This window comes from Heterocephalus glaber, unplaced genomic scaffold, assembly GCF_053883595.1.
Source record: "Heterocephalus glaber isolate CG9 unplaced genomic scaffold, H.glaber_assembly_v1.0 deba00001564, whole genome shotgun sequence".
NCBI lineage: Eukaryota > Metazoa > Chordata > Mammalia > Rodentia > Bathyergidae > Heterocephalus > Heterocephalus glaber.
This window is the reverse complement of record NW_028258351.1, coordinates 16,229,912-16,247,199: the sequence shown is the minus strand read 5'-3', so window position 1 is coordinate 16,247,199 and position 17,288 is coordinate 16,229,912. Positions and strand designations below refer to the sequence as shown.

Below are 17,288 nucleotides of genomic sequence, written 5' to 3'. Positions count from 1 at the left end.
CTGAACTACACAGCAAGAGCCTGTCTCAAAAAAAGGAAAAGAAACACCCAAATCAAATCAGTATCGCAGAACTTTATTGAAGTTTCTGTTTTTGTTTTTTGGGGGGTTTTTTTGGTACTGGGGATAGACCTTGTATTGAAGTTTCTTTTTAATTACAGTAGTAAGGTTTTTAGCACGTGATGTGTTCACGTGTTTCAAAATTTAAAATGTTCCCTTTGACCCCTGCATTCTTTATTTTCTTCATAATTATTATTTTGTAAATGTATTTGGCTACTTGTTCATCAACCATCTCCTCCCACTAGAAAAGAACTCCATGTAAGCAATGCCTTTGTTCTGGCCGCCTGGCTCAGCACAGTTCCCAGGACTAGGAGCTCAATAATTGCTGCTAGTTGTCGAAGGCCTCACAGTTGGGAGCTTAGGGGCCACTCTGGGACGAGATAGATCAACTGCCTTCATCTGGATTTGTTTTCCGAGGCAGGCAGTGAGGAAAGCCTTGGGTGAGGTACAAGGATGTATTCTAAATCACTGGGAACTCCTGCCGCCCCTACCAGGATTTCTAACCATTAAAGGCGGAAGTGCGGGCTTTTCGATGGCTCCACCCCCAGACGAGCCCCGCCCCGCCCCCAGAGGACGAACCCTTTGCGCACGCGCCGCGGCCTGACCTGGAAGTGGCTGTCTTCCGAGCCCACGTGTTTCGCACAGCATGGCGGTGAAGAAGGGTTCTGAAGTTGCGGAGCCTGCGCCTCCCGGAGGGGCGACGTCTGCCGATCGCCATGGCCTGCTGGAGCACAGCCGCGAGTTCTTGGACTTCTTCTGGGACATTGCGAAGCCACAGCAGCAGACGCGGCTGGAGGCCACTGAGAAGCTCTTGACGTACCTGCGCGCAAGGCCGGAGGAGGCACGGTGTTGGGGCCTGGGGCCGGGCGCCGCGCGCCGCCGAGGTCCCTACCGAGAAGCGGAGGCGGGCCCCAGGACTTGGGACAGGGCCGCACGGTCGCGACTCTGGATGCCCAGGAGGGCGAGGGCGGGCCCTCTTGTTACTGTCTAACACAAGGCTTTCTCTTGATTCCGCAGGGATCCGAGATGAAGTATGCCCTGAAACGTCTCATCACTGGGCTGGGAGTGGGGCGAGAAGCCGCACGCCCCTGTTACAGTGTGGCTCTGGCACAGGTAAGACGGTGCTGGGCAGAGTGGTAGAGTGGGAGGCGGGTTGGTGTCTCGGCCGCAAGGGAGAGCCAGCCGGAGGGAGAAGACTGAGCTGATGGGAGGCACCCTCGCGTGGCTGTAGTGTGAGGAAGTGCGTGGACAAGGCCTGTCTACAAAGAAGTCCAGGCAGTTGGAGTGAGAATTTGAGCAAGTTTTCTTTTTCGATGGTGCTCTGAGGAACTTGTGCAGCCTTAGACCTTTAGGATCAACCTAGAGCAACGATGGTGAACCTATGGCACTAGTGCTGCAGCGGGCATGCAGAGCCCTGTCTGTTGGCAGGCAAGCCAGGTCGCCCCAGCATCCCCCCAACAGGCGTCAGAAACACACATAGGGGCAGTGTTGGCACTCTGTGATAAATAAGTGGGCTTTGGGGTGCAGTTTGGGCACTGGTCTCTAAAAGGTTGGCCATCACTGACCTAAAGGGAGCTCAGGCTGTGAGAATAGGGTGGATTGTCTGGGGATCACACGCGTGCACTGTAGCAGGCATGGGAGGTAACTTCTAAATCCCTAGTGGGAGGGCTGGAGATTTAGCTCAGCGGTTCCACAGCCTGCCTCGAAAGCACAAGGTCCTGAGCTCAATCACAGGTACCAAAAACAAAACCAAACCAAAAAACTGCCATAAAGCTCTGGTGGGGGTGGGGTAGGGAAACAAGATTCCATTCCATTTCAGCAGTAGTATCCCATCCTCAGTGCTGCTCAGAGGATTGTGAGTGGCTCCACAGGCATCCTTTGGGTGGGAGTAAGGACTCAAGGCTTCCTAGGAAATACTGAAGGGAGAGGCGTGGTTAAAGCCACCCATAGTGATACACACCAGTAATCCCAACTACTCTGGAGGTTGAGTTAAGATGATTGCAAGTTTGAACCCAAGCTGAGCAACTTAGCAAGTCTTGTCTCAAAATAAAAATAGCAAGGGCTGGGGCTGTAGCTCAGCACTCCCAGGGGTCAATCTACAATATGGGGGGGGGGGGGCGGTTTTAAGGTCTGATAATGTAGCTGGGCCACCACCCGAAACCCCTCTCTTCCTCTTGCCACTGCTCGTGGCAGTTGTTACAGTCTTTCGAAGACATCCCCTTGTGCAGCATCCTGGAGCAGGTACAAGAAAAGTATGAGCTGCATACAGTGAAGAAGGTGAGCATGGCCCCAGGAATATCAGCTCCAGGGGTGGAGGCGGGGGATGCTTGGATCCTTCTTACTGTGCCTGGAATCTTTTTCTAGGCAATGATAAGACCTGCTCTCTTTGCAAACCTGTTTGGGGTGCTAGCCCTGTTTCAATCTGGCCGACTAGTGAAGGTAAGAGCTCTAGGGGTGCAGGGAGCACTTGGACTGGCTTAGGAATGGCGGGGTGAGGGGCAGTAGCATGCTCTGCTCATACCTTCTGCTCTCCGTGGGTACCAGGACCAGAAGGCCCTGATGAAGTCAGTGAAGCTGCTGCAAGTCCTGAGCCACCACCACAACCACTTACAGGGGCAGCCCATGCAGGCCCTGGTGGACATCCTTTCTGAGGTACGGGAAGACTTGATGTGGCACCACAGAAGCTTTATTTTTTGGTGCTGGGGATCAAACTCAGGACCTTGTGCTTGCCAGGCAGGCCCAGCATTCCATAGAATCTTAAAGGGTTATAATTGGAAATTTTTCAGTAACTGCATTGAAAAGGTGTAGTTTGATAACATTTTAATGTAGTGTGTCTAAAATATCTTAAACATGGAATTAGTGTAAATAATTGTTAAGATTGTTTGCATTCCTTTGGTCATATTAAATCAGAAATACAGTGCATATTTTGTTCTTACAATATATCTTCATTCAGATTAGACATATTTCAAGTACTCCTAGCCCTAGCTGATAGCTTCTATATTGGGGAGTTTAGGTCTAGGACAGTGTCTGGCACACGGCAAGTGTATTAAACATGCTTGCCATTTTTATTTTGATCAAGGCTGGCCCTTTGTGAGCTTCCACTGCTCTACTTGGGAAACTGAGGTAGGCTTGTATCTTAACTTTGCCACTAAAGAAAAGTGCAGGGGCTGGCATGTACACAGTCTCAGTCTTGGCCTCAAAGCCAAAAGGACCTGAATTAAAATTCCAGAATTCCACTTAGGAGTCCTTGTGTAAGAAATGGGCTTATTGCTGGGCATGGTACATCATGGCTGTAATCCCAGCACTTGGGAGACCAAGACAGGAGGATTGCCAAGAATTCAAGGCCAGCCTAGGGTACATAATGAGTTCAAGGCCAGCCTGAATTACAGAGCGAGACCCTGTCTCAAAAAAAGAAAGAAGAAATGGCCTTGTCCTCTAAGAAATCAAAAAATACTAATTAAAAGGGCAGCCCCAGGCAGGTCAGCATCAGTGAGATGCTTGTTAAAAACCAGCTTCCCTGGAGCTTGAGGCTAAATAAATCCATGCTGGTGGTTCTGGTGCCTGGCAAGATGGACTGTGACTGTCCCACCTGATTGGCACAGAGCCTAGAGGGCTCGCCCCACAGAGATAGATTAAGGATATTTGGAGGGAACCCCCTTCCCATAACCTGTATCCCCATTGCTAGGTCCCAGAGGCCATGTTCGAGGAGATCCTGCCAAAGATTCTCAAGGCTGATTTGAATGTAGTTCTCAGCTCCCCTAAGCACTTGGAGCTCTTCCTCTTGGCCTCCCAGAAGGTACCGGCAAAGCTTGAGTCATTGATGGGACCTGTTGACCTGTTCACGGATGAGAATATTCCCAGGTGTGAGAGAAGTGGGTGATGGGTTCTCCTGGGGGTGTCCCTGTACCCCAGTCTGCTAGGCAGTGTTCCCTGAGTCCCTTCTTGCCTCCTCCACAGACTGGTGAATGTGCTGAAGTCGGCAGCCCCCTCTGTGAAGAAGGAGAACAAGCTGCCCAATGTGGCCCTGGACCTGCTCCGCCTGGCACTTAAGGAGGACAAGTTCCTGTGGTTCTGGAAGGAGGTTGTGGAACAGGGGCTCCTGACAAAGCCATCCTGGCCAACCAGGTGCCCATAGCAGCTGCCCCCTTGCCATCCCTACCCCTGTCTAGGTGGAACCTCTTTGTCTGAGCTTCCACCCAGTGGGGATAGGGCTTTGACCAGGCTCTCCCACACCCCCTCAGCTTCCTGTGTTTCCGCTTGCTGGGCACAGCCCTACCCCTGTTGTCCAAGGAGCAACTGCAGCTGGTGATGCAGGGAGACTTGGCCCGCCACTTCGGGGAGCACATGGTCACGGCTAAGGTAGGCATCATACACTACAGTTCTGCACTGCCCAAATAGGTCAGATAGCTGGCTCTTCCTGCCAAGAAGTAGGGCAGGACCTAGTACCTGGGTATCCCTGTCCGCAGAAGGGAGTTGGGACAGAGGCAGAGCCTCTGCCTTCAGGGTCCCTTAGAGGCAGATACAGCCAGCAGTCTACAGATTTCCCTGCTCCCCCAGTGGAGGTGACAGTGCTTAGAATATCATCATTGCCGTGAGCACTGTCATGCAGCAGACGTAGCAAACCTTTGCTGTTCTCACCAGCTCATTTCATTCATAAAACAGTGATGGCAGGGCCTGGTAAAAGGGTTGTCATGACAGTTAAAACAGGCTGCCACAAGAAAACATGTGGCCCTAAGCTCGCCACATGCAGAGCAAGCACACGAGGACTGGTGGTTTTTGAGTCCCAAGATGACGCTGCTGGGAATCAACATAGCAGGATTTGAATCCGGGTCAAACTAGGCTCTTAAATGCCACTCCACACTGCGTCAAGCCAAGAAAGCAGCCTGTCACCATCTCCACTGAGACAATGGGGAGGCGTGGATGCCAGGCAGGAGCACTAGTGACAAGGAGCAATTGCAAGTTAAGGCTCAGCCCAGCTCTGTAAAAAGGAAGGGACTTTGGGCCTGGGTTTTTTGTTTTGTGGTGCTAGGGATTGAACACAGGACCTTCACACTGAGTCACATCCCCAGCTGTTTGTTTTGAGTGTTGTGTTTTGTTTTGTTGTTTGAGACAGGGTCTTGCCAAGTTGCCCAGGCAGAGCTCAAATTTAAATTCCTCCTGCTTTAGCCTCCCAGAGTTCTGGGATTACAGGCATGTGCCGCCATGCCTGCCTGTGCCTGGGATTAACCTGCAGCGGAAGAGGCTGGTAGGGCTGGTGGCTCCCCATGGGCTAGTGACCCTCACTCATACCTGACTCTTGCAGCTCTCACATCAGTCGAAGTTTGTCTCTGAGATGAGCGAGTATGTGGGCACCTTCCTGGAGGGATGCCAGGACGACCCTGAGCGGCAGCTGCTCGTGCTAGTGGCCTTCTCATCCATCACCAACCAAGGACTCCCCGTCATGCCTACCTTCTGGCGTGTTACACGGTTCCTGAGTCCCCAGGCCCTGCAGGACTATGTGGCCTGGCTGCAGGACATGTGTCTCCAGCCCAGTCTGGACTCCTTGATTGACTTCAGCACCGTGAACCAGAAGAGAGTCCAGGATGCTTCATTCAATACGTGAGTGGCCCAGGGGGTGAGGGACCCCAGATTAAGGACTCTGCGGTAGGGGAACTCCAAACCACAGAAGGAGGAAAGAGAGGAGTCTTAGCTCTTGAAGATGCCCTCAGCCTTTCCATAACGATCTACAGGGCAGGAGGTCTTGGTTTCTTGTCAAGATGGGGCAAAGGAATTCCCAGGTTTTTGTCATCTCTGAACGTCTTCCATGGTGTTGGTCTTTGCCCCACAGACCTGAGCGAGCTACATTCCGGCTGCGGAAGTGGATTGTCCACCGCCTGGTCAGCCTTTTGGATACCTTGCACCTAGAGAAAGAGGAGGCCTTGGTCGAGCAGGTGGCCAGGTGTGAAATGTGCTCAATCCCCAGTAGTGACTAAGGAAGGGGCCCCCTTGCCCAGTCCTAGTATGGGTCCACCCTGGAGCCAGAAGCCTTTGGGTTGAGTCCCTGGCACCTCCCACCTCTGTGTCCAACATGGAGCTGGAGTTGCCCCCACCCGCCACCACCATGGTCACAGTAGCCAGCTTCACTAGCCAACCAGCCTCCCCCCACCCCGCCGCCCAGCCCCCCATTTGAAGGCACCAGAGCATGACTTGACCACTGGTCAGACAGCCCTGGTCTCGGCTTCAGGAGGGGCTCTGGTTCCCATTCCCTAACTCAAGCCAAGATCTAGACCAGAGAAGCAGCCCCTGCTTGTCATTGCCCATCTGCGCCTGGCCTTGCCCTGTTGGGTCCTGGGGGTTGTGCCCAGCGCAGAGTAGCTCCTCCTTCCTCCTGGCATACCCTCCATGGTACCACCCAAAGAGGGGAGCCTGTTGGAATGAATGGCACAAGCTGAGGTGACACTGGCTCTCTCCCAGGTTTTGTTTGTTCCACTCATTCTTTAAGACAAAGAAGCCCACAAGCCAGATCCCAGAGACCAAGCAGCAGTTCTCCTTCCCTGTGGACAGCCGGACACGAGAGTTCTTCACCAGTGCCTTTTTCAGGTGGGCCTTGGGCAGCCTGGGAAAGTCCAGGGTGGTGAGGAGACCTTGGGGATATTTGCTCCCTCCTGTGCTAAGCTGGGAGTAGTAGGCACCCAATAGATCCAGAAGCCAAGGGACCAAGCCCTGAGGTGAGTGGAGAGGGGGCTGTGTTTGTCTGTGTAGTCCTCTCACTCCAGCCTCACCCTCACCAGCCTGCTGCAGATCCTCAGCACGAAGTTCAGGCACATACCGGACCAAGCCCAGGGTGGGCAGCCCTGGATCTACCGCCTGGTGCAGTTAGCAGACACACTGTTGAATCACAGCCGCAACGTGGCTATCGTCACACCTTTCACGACGCAGCAGCGCCAGGCCTGGGACCAGTGAGGCATGGGACTTGCACAACGGGTGGGACACTTGGGTATGGCTGGCAGTGGTGGTCTGCAAACATATCTTGTGCCCCACCCCCCAGGATGCTAGAAACTCTGAAGGAACTGGAGGCCTGCTCCTCAGAGGCCAAGGCCACTGCCTTCCAGCACCTGCTGCTCCTGGTGGGCATCCACCTCTTCAAGGTACAGTGGCCTAGAGGGAGGCCTTTAGGAATCTAGGGTTCTGGGGCTTGATGGGCCCCTTACAGAGAGGCTTGGGGCCAGGGAAGGCCCTAGGGGGTTGAAGTTGGTCTCCTAGTCCATCCTGGAATTATAACCCAAGGAAAAATCACCATGTCTACTTATAGGCACCAGCCAGCATCCCAAGCTTTCCCTACAGTGCCACCTCTTATGATCCCCAAAGCTTTTGGGCAGGTACTTCCCAAGTTTTACAGGTAGGGAAACAAAGCCAAGTAATTTGCCACACAGCAAGTGGCTGGGATTCAAACCATCCCACAGGATCTCCCAAATGTGGTTTACAGACCAGAGGTGACAGGTATGAAGGAGGGAGGCCGACTCAGCACCCATGGGACATGTCACTGGGGAGTCAGTTAGTTTGCTGTGCATGGAGGCTCCCACTTGTAATTCCAGTACTCAGGAGGCTGAAGCAGGAGGATTGCCACAAGTTTGAGGCCAGCTTGGGTTATGTAGTGAGACCCTATCACAAAAAGGGAGGCAGCCAGGCCCCCGGTTTAATTCTCACCCCACCCAGAAGCAGTGGTGGTGGGCGGGTGAGGTTAGTATTTTCCTCTATGTGACTCCTCAGCACAGGTTCTATGTCCCATCCTGTGGGGTGTCAAATTCTCACATTTCTCTAACTCATACACCTTCCAATAATGGGTCCTGTAAAATACCCTGTCTCCCTTTCTGTTCTGTCCAGCAAGAAGCTTTGACTATATTTGAAGCTTAGCACCAACAGTGCTGTTACCCCTTGTGTTTCCCCGAAGTCCTGAACCCTGATTTGTTCAGCAGTGTTTCCCTGGAGGTGCCTGAGGCTCTTATCAGGGCAGCCTGAGTAACAGGTCCCTCATTTGTTTGCTTCCTCTGGGCCTGTAGCTGTAGTTTTTGCTTCCAATCCTTGGCATCGAGCCTTTGATAGCAGCAGGGCCCCAGTGACTTTTAGACACCTGAGTAACCTGCCTCAGACCTTGGGATCTCTGAGTCTGACTCTTCAGAGGAAGCTGTAGTTCAAAGTGTATCAAATCCTTGGGGAAGAGTTGCAACCCAGAGAAAGACATCTGCCTATTCGCAGGGATCTGGAGACTGACACCCAGGGTGTTATGAGGGGGAAGTCTGCCTTGCAGCTACTACAGATTACAGGATGTTTCCTAGAGCTGCACACCCTGCCCCACCCCACCCACCCCCACAAACACTTCACTGGTACCTGGGACCCAGGTTCAGGTCTGTCTCTAATGCCAAGCCAGGTGTTGAGCCATGGGAGGCTGGGAGCTACAGGGTTCCATGCTCACTGAGGGCTCAGATCCTGTGAATACATATGAAGTAGGGAGAGGCCATTAGCTCCTGGGCTACGTTGGGGTCTTCTTTCCCGAGTGGTGAGGGTGCCTGGGCAGGGCAGGCTGGTGGCCAAAATGTTTAGGCCTCAGCCAGCTGTTCTCACTTGGCCAGCTCCTTGCCTGGCTCAGCAAGCGCAGGAGCAAAGCCTGTCCCCTGATTTCTTCCTACCCTACCCACAGTCCCCCACAGAGAGCTGTGACCTCCTAGGGGACATCCAGACCTGCATCAAGAAGAGCATGGGGGAGAAGACCCGCCGTTCCCGCTCCAAGGCCATCAGTGGGTCATTGTGTCTGGGGGCGGGGTGGGAAGGCCATGTCCTGTCGCGTAAAAGGGACCCCCCAAGCAGGGCTGGCCTGTACAGCCAGCAGTGCCCTGTCTTGGCTCAGCCATCTCTCTGCTTACAGGCTCCCAGGAGCCACCATGGGTGGAAGTGATGGTAGAGATCCTGCTGTCCCTGCTGTCCCAGCCCAGCAACTTGATGCGCCAGGTGGCCCGGAGCGTGTTTGGCCACATCTGCTCCCACCTGACCCCACGTGCCCTACAGCTTATCCTGAATGTGAGTTGGGATTTAGGGGAAACAGACTGTGGAATGGGGCTCACTGAGCACCAAGTTATGCTGGGGATACCACGTCATTATCTCAGCCCCCTCTGCAGAATCATTCTGAGTAGGGACTCATTCATACTGCTGCTGCACCAGCCTATCCCATGCATCCTGAGGGCTGTCCAGGAAACACTGGTGCTCCCATTCTCTTCCGTGAGATGGAGCCTTTGACCAAGACGGCTAGGTCTGGTCAGAGGAGGCGAGGTGCAGCGATGAGGAATGTTGGGAGCCTGGGTAGCAGGTGAGTCAGCACCCTGGGAATCCTCCCCAGGTGCTGAACCCTGAGGAAAACCAGGATGAAGATGATGCTGTGGTGGTTACTGATGACTCCGATGAGAAGCAGCTGAAGGATGCAGAGGTATTGGCCAGCAGAGAGCCGGTCTGGGAGGGCTACAGCCGTGGGCTAGCAGTGGGGAGGTATAACCAGCCTACCTCACAGGATGACGGCTCAGACAGCAAAGAAGAAAACTCAGAGAGCGAAGTGGATAGCGAGGGAGAGGAGAGTGAGGAGGAGGAACGAGACGAGCATGTGGACCCAGGCTTCCGCCAGCAGCTCATGGAAGTGCTGCAGGCTGGGAAGGCACTGGTGAGCAGGAACCAACAGAAAGGCGTGCGTGCGTGTGTGTCCAGAGTGTGTGTGTGTGTGTGTGTGTGTCCAGACTGATGGCTGGGCCTCTGTCCCCAGGGTGAAGTGGACAGTGAAGAGGATGAGGAAGAGCTGAGCGATGAGGCCATGATGGCCCTGGATGAGAGTCTCTCCAGCCTGTTTGCTGAGCAGAGGCTGCGCCTCCAGGCCCGGCGTGATGAGAAGAATAAGCTGCAGAAGGAGAAGGCGCTCCGGCGGGACTTCCAGATCCGGGTGAGCAAGTGAGCAGGTGGCTAGTGCCCTGCACAGCCCCTCCCTGTGCTCAGTCCTGAGTGGACTGACCCCACTCTGACCCCTAGGTGCTGGACCTGATCGAGGTGCTGGTGACCAGGCAGCCTGAGAACCCTCTGATTCTGGAGCTGCTTGAGCCACTGCTGAACATCATCAGGAACAGCATGCGCAGCAGCAGCAGCAGCAGCAAACAGGAGCAGGACCTCCTGCACAAGACGGCCCGTATCTTCATGTGAGTGGGGCGGGTATGACAATAGGCCCCAGCCAGTCAGCCAAGCCTCGCACAGAGGCCACTCGGTAGCTGCAGTCTTCGATTTCCTGTCATTTCATTCATGCTAGCTGTGCCCTAGAGCTGGCGTCCTCAGGTCCCCAGCCGTCCCTGCCCACAGAGTCATAACAGGAGATCTGACCAGTCAGTCATCTGGCAGTGACAGCACTGCACGAGCAGGGATCTGGTAGTAATGGGAGACTGAGAGCACGCAGGTGGGGACATGTAATCCTAGAAGTGGCCACAAGGCTGGAGCTGTGGAACGAGTGGACATCACCAGGAGGCCCCAGGCAGGGCTGAGGGGAGGGAGTGTTCAGGAGCTGGTCATAGGCGGCTGCAGCTGGAACAGAGGAGCTGCCTCCCTGGCATCGAAGGGCCCATGGGGGCATTTCAGCCACAGTGTGGGAGCAGGGACAGTCTGATTTGGAGAAGTTTGAGGGAGGGCTTACTAGAGGCAGGGAGTCTGGCAGGGAAGCAATTATGGCATCTAAGAGACAAAGTCTGTGCCAAATACAGACCTTCGAACCTGAGGAGGCAAAGGCCTAAAGTCCTGGGTCCCCAAATACACAGCAGACAGGGTTTGGGGCACCCTCAACATGACCCCTGGTCATGACCCTCAGATAGTTCTGCCAGTTTATGTCCAGTTTTTCCAGTGTCTCACTTAACCCCACTGTGTCCCCAGGCCTTCAGCATCACAAAGAACTTTTTGTTTTGTTTGTTTGGGTTTGGGTTTTACGGTTTTCTTTTTGTGTGTTTTGCTTTGAGATAGGGTCTCTGTATTCCAGGCTGGCCTTAAACTGGCAACAATCCTCCTGCCTCAGCCACCCAAGTGCTGGGATCACAGGCATGCACTACCACACCTAACCCACTCAGGGTTCTGAGCACACAGACTCTGGTCTTATTTTGGGTTGTTTTGTTTTGTTTTGTGTTGGTTTTTGTTGTTGTTGTTGTTTGTGGTACCAGGAATCAAACTTGGGTTCTTGCGCTTTTGAGGCAGGCGTCGGAACCACTGAGCTAAATCCCCAGGCCCTGGTCTCATTTTGCAGAGGTCCTACGGGCCACTGCCCCAGAAGAAACGGGTACTGAGGGGAGGCGTGGGTGTCTTGGCCCGTGCTACAGCCCAGTCCGGGGAATCGTTTCCCCCTTTGCCTCCTTGTTCCTTCCCCAGTGCTGTGGGACTTGGGTCCTTCCTCAGGGTTAGCCCTGCTTGGCAGAGAACCAGGGAGGGAACATCTGACCAGTGCTGCCCCTCTCGCCCATAGGCAGCACCTGTGCCGTGCCCGACACTACTGCCACGACATGGGCCACTGCGCAGCGGCTCTGCACACCCAGGTGGAGCGACTGGTGCGGCAGGCCGGCCAGCAGGCTGACTCCTCTGTCGCCCTCTATTACTTTAATGCCTCGCTCTACCTGCTGCGCGTCTTGAAGGGCAATGCCACCAAGAAGCACATGCTGGAGAGCCAACAGTGCCAGGGAGCCGGTCCCAACCATGGCCCTGAGGACACAAGCCCTCAGGTGAGTGGGGCCTGGTCCCTGAGGGCTAGAAGAAGAACCAAGCCCCAGCCCTTGGCCTTTGGCAGGCACCTGGGCCTGCCCCAAGTCTCACCCCATCTCTCGCACCTGCCCTAGACTGCCAGCTGCCTGGACCTGGACCTCGTGACTCCAGTGTACTTGGCAGCGCTGAGCTCCTTCCTGACCAAGCGCAACAGCCCCCTCACTGTCCCCATGTTCCTCAGCCTCTTCTCCCGGTACCCGGTGAGTGTCCAGGCCACCCCTAGCCCCCTGGCAACCCCTGCCCATCCCAGGCCCTGCCTCTCTCATAGCCTCTGTTATTTCCTCCCCTCCCAGGTGATCTGTAAGAATCTGCTCCCCGTCCTGGTCCAGCGCATGGCTGGCTCAACACGGGCCCGCCAGCAGGTAAGGGCTTTCCCAGATGCCCCTGGGCCTGCCAGGATTATCCACTTCATCCCCTTCTGTTTGGGTGTGTGAGGCCCAGGAGCCATGCCCTGCCAGCCTTGGCTGTGGGCTGTGCTATGGCCCTTCTCCACCATGGGTACAAGATCTGTGGAGACAGGGCTGGCTTTCTCCCATTGCCACCACTTCTTACCTGGCCTGAGCCCTGCAACTCCTGTGAGAAGCTGTCCTCTTGCCTGAACAAGAGGATGCCTAGCATCGCCCAGTCAGTCAGGTGCCCTGGCTGTTGGGCAGGCAGGAGGGTGATGGTGCTAAGCTAGTAAGAGGGCCTGAAACTGTTTCAACCCGAGGTCCCTATCCATTCAGGACCCCAGCCTTTTCCCAGGCCTCGGTGTCCCCTGCCTACATCATGAGGCGACAGGAGTGGGCTATCGCGGGGCCCAGGACAGGCACCCTTCAGGCACCACCTAGAGTTGCTATAGCCTTGTCATGTGTCTGGCGGTCCCTGAGCTTCAGCCTACAGCACCTAGCTTCCTGGTAACCACATTTTTCTCTCCTCAGGCCCAGGCCTGCCTGCTGCTCCAGAAGACCCTGTCTGCACGGGAGCTGAGGGGATGTTTTGAGGACCCTGAGTGGGAGCAGCTGATTGGCCAGGTCCTGGCGAAGGTCACGGAGGTAAGATCCTGGAGCTCCCTCCTCCCGGCTATTGGGAAGGTTCTCCAGAACCTGAGCCTCCCTCTAGAGCGGGGCTGGGATAGTCCCAGGAACAGGATCTTCCTCTGGGCTTTAGTCTCAGGCTGGGGCCTCCAGCAGGTACTCCCCTCTACATACCTCAGCCTGGCCCCTCCTCCCTAGAACCTGTGCACACTGGGGGAGGCGCAGAGCCGGTCAGAGCACCAGAAGCAGCTGTCCTCCCTGGAGTTGCTCAACACTCTGTTCAAGATGATCCATCATGAGGTGAGCCAGCAGCCCGCAGAGCTGGGCCTGGGAAGGAGCAGGCATCCGGAATACTCAGGGCTTCCGGGGCAGGAGGGAGATCAGCAAGGACCATGCGGGGAAGGTTCTGGGTGCCAGTGTGAGGACTCCGAGCTGTGTGTTTACATGGTTTTCCTACCACTGGATGGATGAGTGTGAGTGACTTGGGTGGCAGAGTGCCACCTGTCCCTGACAGAGTGGGGGTGAGAAGGTTCCAGGAAGAGCGCTGAGAAGAGGCTGGAAGGGCAGGAGGCAGTGGGAAGAGGTGGAGAAGATTCCGGGTGTGGAGTCCAGCCAGCCGTCCAAGCCTGAAGCAAGAGGGCAGAGAGACGCAGTGACAAGTTGGGGCCCAGTAGGGTGCAGTATGCTCACAGGCCATCAGGGTAGAAGCCCAGGAGGTAGCTGGAGATGGGTATTTGGGTCCCCAAGCCTGGCCAGAAATCAGGATTTGGGAGACTTAGCACAGACAGCCTGGTCAGAGCCCAGGTGAGGGTGAGCTTGGCCTTTGAGCATTGCTGAGGGGAGAGGCAGGTGACAGCAAAGTAAGGGGCAGAACTGAGCAACTGCCACTGGGGTTGGAAGGAAACTAGAAGGGTGGGGGCCTAGAAGCCAGTGGGTTTCAGAAATTACCTACTTAGCACGCCAGCCTCAGGAAGAGAGGGGTGGGGAGGAGTTTGACAACCTGAGAGGACTGAGTGACGCCCTTAGAGATGGGCAGTCAGAACCATGGCAGGAGGAAGGTTGGTGGGGGGTAAGAAAGCAGAGAAGGCCCTCTGGCTGTGGGAAGAGGGGCAAACATGGAGGTGGGGGACTTGCTTCCTCCCAGAGGAGAGAGGCTGGTGATTGACAGGCAGGGGTGGCTGAGGGCCCATGAGCAGGCTGGAGCCACTGGAGAGGCCCTGCCTCCCATCACCAGGGCAGCTCCAAGCTTCACTTCTTCTGCAGAAGTTGACTGTGGACCTGACCACTCTCCTGGGTGTGCTGCGGGGCCAACAGCAGAGCCTGCAGGAGAGCCTACAACAGGGGGAGCACTCATCTGGCTCCAGCCGCCTCTACGACCTATACTGGCAGGCCATGAAGATGCTCGGAGTCCAGTAGGTTCTGAGAAGGAAGACCCACACCTTGGGAGGCGGCTGGAAAGACCCCCCTTAACCCGTGTTGCACATGCTGTGGTGTGGGTGCATGGGTCTGAGAGCTTTGGGCAACTTGGGTCCACAGGACCCCAAGGTGGAGGTGGCTCCTGCCCTCGCTGGATGCTTTCTTACCCTGCTCACTTCCTCCTAGGCGCCCCAAGGTAGAGAAGAAGGACACCAAAGCAGTCCCCAATGTCTCTGAGAGCCCCATTAGCATGAAGCGGAAGAAAAAAGGGTTCTTGCCAGAGACCAAAAAGCGTAAGAAACGCAAGTTGGAGGAGGCCACACCAGAAGAGGGGGCCACGCCAAAGGGAGCCACTCCTGTAGCCACTGGTGGTGACCAGCCACCCAGCACAGGCAAGAAGAGAAAAAGGATGAAGGCCAAGGTCCTAGCCCAGCCCCAAGGGGATGGGACCCCTGCTGCCAAGAGCCCAGGCCCTGACACCCTCACCTTGAGCCCCAGCACCCCTGCCAAGACTCCAGAGCTCCAGAAGAAAAGCAGAAAGCTGTCGCAGGTGAATGGGAACACCCCAGTGTCCCCCACAGAGCCTTCAGGCGAAAAGCAACATCTGAAATCTCTTTCCGAAAAGGGAATCTCAGGCAAGTCCCCACAGTCTGCCCTGTCACGGAAGAAGGCAAGGCTGTCTTTGGTCAGGAGCCCCAGCCTGTTCCAGAGTGGGGGCAGGAAAAAGAAGTTGCTGAGGCAGCAGCTAAAAACACCCTGAGCGCTGGTGCCCACCCCCCCACCCACCCACCCCCGGGTCCCAGTCCCAGTCCCAGTCCCAGTCCAGCAGCCCTTGACAGTCCTGTTTTTTCACAATTTTAATAAAGGAGCCTAAGGCAGCAGCTTCTGGTTCCGAGGCCTGGATCTGTTGCCAGGCTGGCCCCCAGCACAGGTGTCACCACCCCTTGGATGTGTCCCACCCCTCCCTAAACTCACTGCAGGAACCACCAGGACATGATTTAAATAGGTTTATTTCTTCATTTACAAGAGGAATATATTTGGCTTCTCTCTTAAGATTCTGAGATTCACAATCAGCAGCTCTAAAAAATAAAGGAGCAGTTTGGCTTCCGGAAGGAAGAGGAGGCAACATTTGGACCTAGTTCTTGTACAACAAGAAAACATTGCTGGGGCCCCAGGTGAGGTTGGGTGGAGGCCAGGCTGGTCTTCGTGGGGTACCACCCCTTTGTCCACCCCCTAGGGTGCCCCAGAGCTTGGAAGAGTGGTATTCCACTAGCTAACACACCACTGAAGCCACAGCCAGCCAGTAACTAAGCAAGGGGAGCAGTGTCCAGCTGGCTCTCAGCATCTATGTGCAGGGAGTGTGGGGCGGAGGGTACAAGCTCCTCTGAGGGCCTGCTGTGCAGGTGACAACTGTACCCTGGTGGGTGGTTGTAGGGAGTGGGGGTGCGGATAGCAGGGTGATCAAAAAGGCTGGGGAGAAGGCTCAGCCCTCCCGGAATCAGCTGAGAGAGTCACTGTGGAAGTGTGTCTGTGAGAGCCACAGCAGCTGGTGGCCAGGGGACCAGCCTCCCTCCATCAAGTTCATCCCCTAGACCAGGAAGCTCAGGGGATAGCTGCTTCCTCCAGCAGCTTCAGCCCAGGCTACTGCCCCCTGAATTCTGGGTATGGTTCCCTGGGTCCTGCCCTTGGAAAAGGCTCAGCCCATCCTGAGGAAGGGAGTGGGCTCCAGGCTTCTGGGAGGTCAGCAGAGGTGGACTGGTGGGTGGTTCCCAGCATCTCAAACCTGGGGCGCGGGCGGTGTGTGGCTGCCACCAGGGCCTTCACCCCTGGTGATGCCAGCTCCCTGTGGAGGGGTGTTCCCAACCTGGGAAATCTCCAGGTGCAGAGACGTGTCCTCCAGAGTGACCAGCAGGCCAGGAAGCACCCTGTGACAAGTGTCCCATTCCATGTGCCAGCCTGAATCCAGTGACCCTAAAGTCAGAAGCCCAGCTAAGGGGCAGTGGTCCCTGAGCTTTCAAGAGCCTCAGAACCTGAATTGTAGCCCTGTGGCCGGGACCACCTCTTCTCTGTATAGTCCAGGATCTACTGGGTCTTCAAAGCTGTAGGTAGTGTCTTGCCCAACACACTGCGTGGGAAAGTCCAGCTCCCTGGCCTCACCACCTAGGGCGGGCAGGATCTTGCCCAAGATCACATAAGCCTGTGGCAGGCCAAGGTCTCCTGATAGATCTACCTGGGGGTGCCTTCTCCCTGGGGCCCAGGGGCCCTGCAGCCCAAACCCAGGGCTGAGAATCTGTCCAACCTGGTGGCCCCAACACACACAGCGTTCCAGGGTAACAGAGGATGTGGCTTCTTGGAGCCAGGTCCACTCAGCAGTCCTGGACCAGAGAGGGTGAGTGCCCAGGTGTGGGTCACACAGGAAGCTCTGGGACAGCTCTGCTGTTCTGGGATGCTGTAGGACGCTTCCCAGATTAGGTGAGAGCAAGGGTTCTTCACTGTCCCAGTGGTACCTAAGGGGGAGAAGGGTGTGATTTCAGAGTTGGGGTTTTGGGGGGCCCATCCCAAGGCTTCGCTCCTCACTTTACCTGCTGTTTGGGGAATCAGACTTGCTCTGGGCTCTGGGACCATAACCCTGGGCTTGCGCTGCTGGGAAGCTGCAGCCTCCAGAGCCCAGACCCTGAGGAAGGTCACTAGGAGCTGGGCCCTGGCACCTTCAGGAGGATTTGGGAGTACAGAATCCCAACAGAACGGGGAGTTCCTGACCAGTCTCAACCTTGACCCATGCCCTCAGGCCTTTCAAGGAAGCAAGCATCTGATTTACTGGAAGGAGGCCACTCCCCCTCACGTAGCTCCGTCACTGAATTTGGACAGCATTTCAGGAGTCAGGGTTGGTGGGATGAGTTCAGGAAACAGGCAGCTGCCCAGGAGTCTCCCTGTCCCTTAAAACTGCTCTGTTGGGCTGAAGCACCAAGACTGCCTTGCAAGCACAAGGTCCCGAGTTCG

The 17,288-nt window shown here is 55.6% G+C and overlaps 2 protein-coding genes across 9 annotated transcripts in view; one reads left to right on the top strand and one right to left on the bottom strand.

The window, feature by feature from the left end:
• The first annotated feature begins 663 nt into the window (after positions 1–663).
• Mybbp1a (MYB binding protein 1a) lies at positions 664–15,409 on the top strand. The gene is made up of 26 exons (XM_004857241.3): positions 664–898; positions 1,075–1,170; positions 2,251–2,334; positions 2,422–2,496; positions 2,602–2,709; positions 3,743–3,918; positions 4,015–4,182; positions 4,299–4,416; positions 5,360–5,655; positions 5,885–5,995; positions 6,511–6,636; positions 6,828–6,995; positions 7,085–7,184; positions 8,735–8,831; positions 8,960–9,111; positions 9,428–9,514; positions 9,596–9,742; positions 9,842–10,015; positions 10,102–10,265; positions 11,564–11,816; positions 11,931–12,056; positions 12,150–12,218; positions 12,777–12,890; positions 13,071–13,172; positions 14,136–14,284; positions 14,475–15,409. Exons 1-26 carry the CDS (start codon positions 704–706, stop codon positions 15,046–15,048), a joined length of 4,029 nt encoding a protein of 1,342 aa, XP_004857298.2. The 5' UTR covers positions 664–703; the 3' UTR covers positions 15,049–15,409.
• The window catches only part of Spns2 (SPNS lysolipid transporter 2, sphingosine-1-phosphate), a 37,902-nt gene continuing 35,894 nt past the window's right edge, over positions 15,281–17,288 (bottom strand). For all 8 annotated transcript variants that reach the window (XR_015443198.1, XR_015443197.1, XM_021238450.2 and 5 more), the window contains one exon: positions 15,281–16,795. Coding sequence is in view for 3 of the 8 variants with exons in the window: in XM_021238450.2 (XP_021094109.2) it covers positions 16,312–16,795 (484 nt within the window). In the remaining 5 variants the exon portion in view is untranslated. The remainder of the gene's footprint in view (positions 16,796–17,288) is intronic.

What these genes read in the sequence shown, in the direction of transcription:
- Mybbp1a (XM_004857241.3), top strand. Translation starts at nt 704, where the DNA reads ATGGCGGTGAAGAAGGGTTCTGAAGTTGCGGAGCCTGCGCCTCCCGGA. An exon ending in TTCCCGCTCCAAGGCCATCA is followed by an intron (nt 8,832 to 8,959) that starts GTGGGTCATTGT and finishes CTCTGCTTACAG; the next exon opens with GCTCCCAGGAGCCACCATGG. An exon ending in AGCAGCTGAAGGATGCAGAG is followed by an intron (nt 9,515 to 9,595) that starts GTATTGGCCAGC and finishes CCTACCTCACAG; the next exon opens with GATGACGGCTCAGACAGCAA.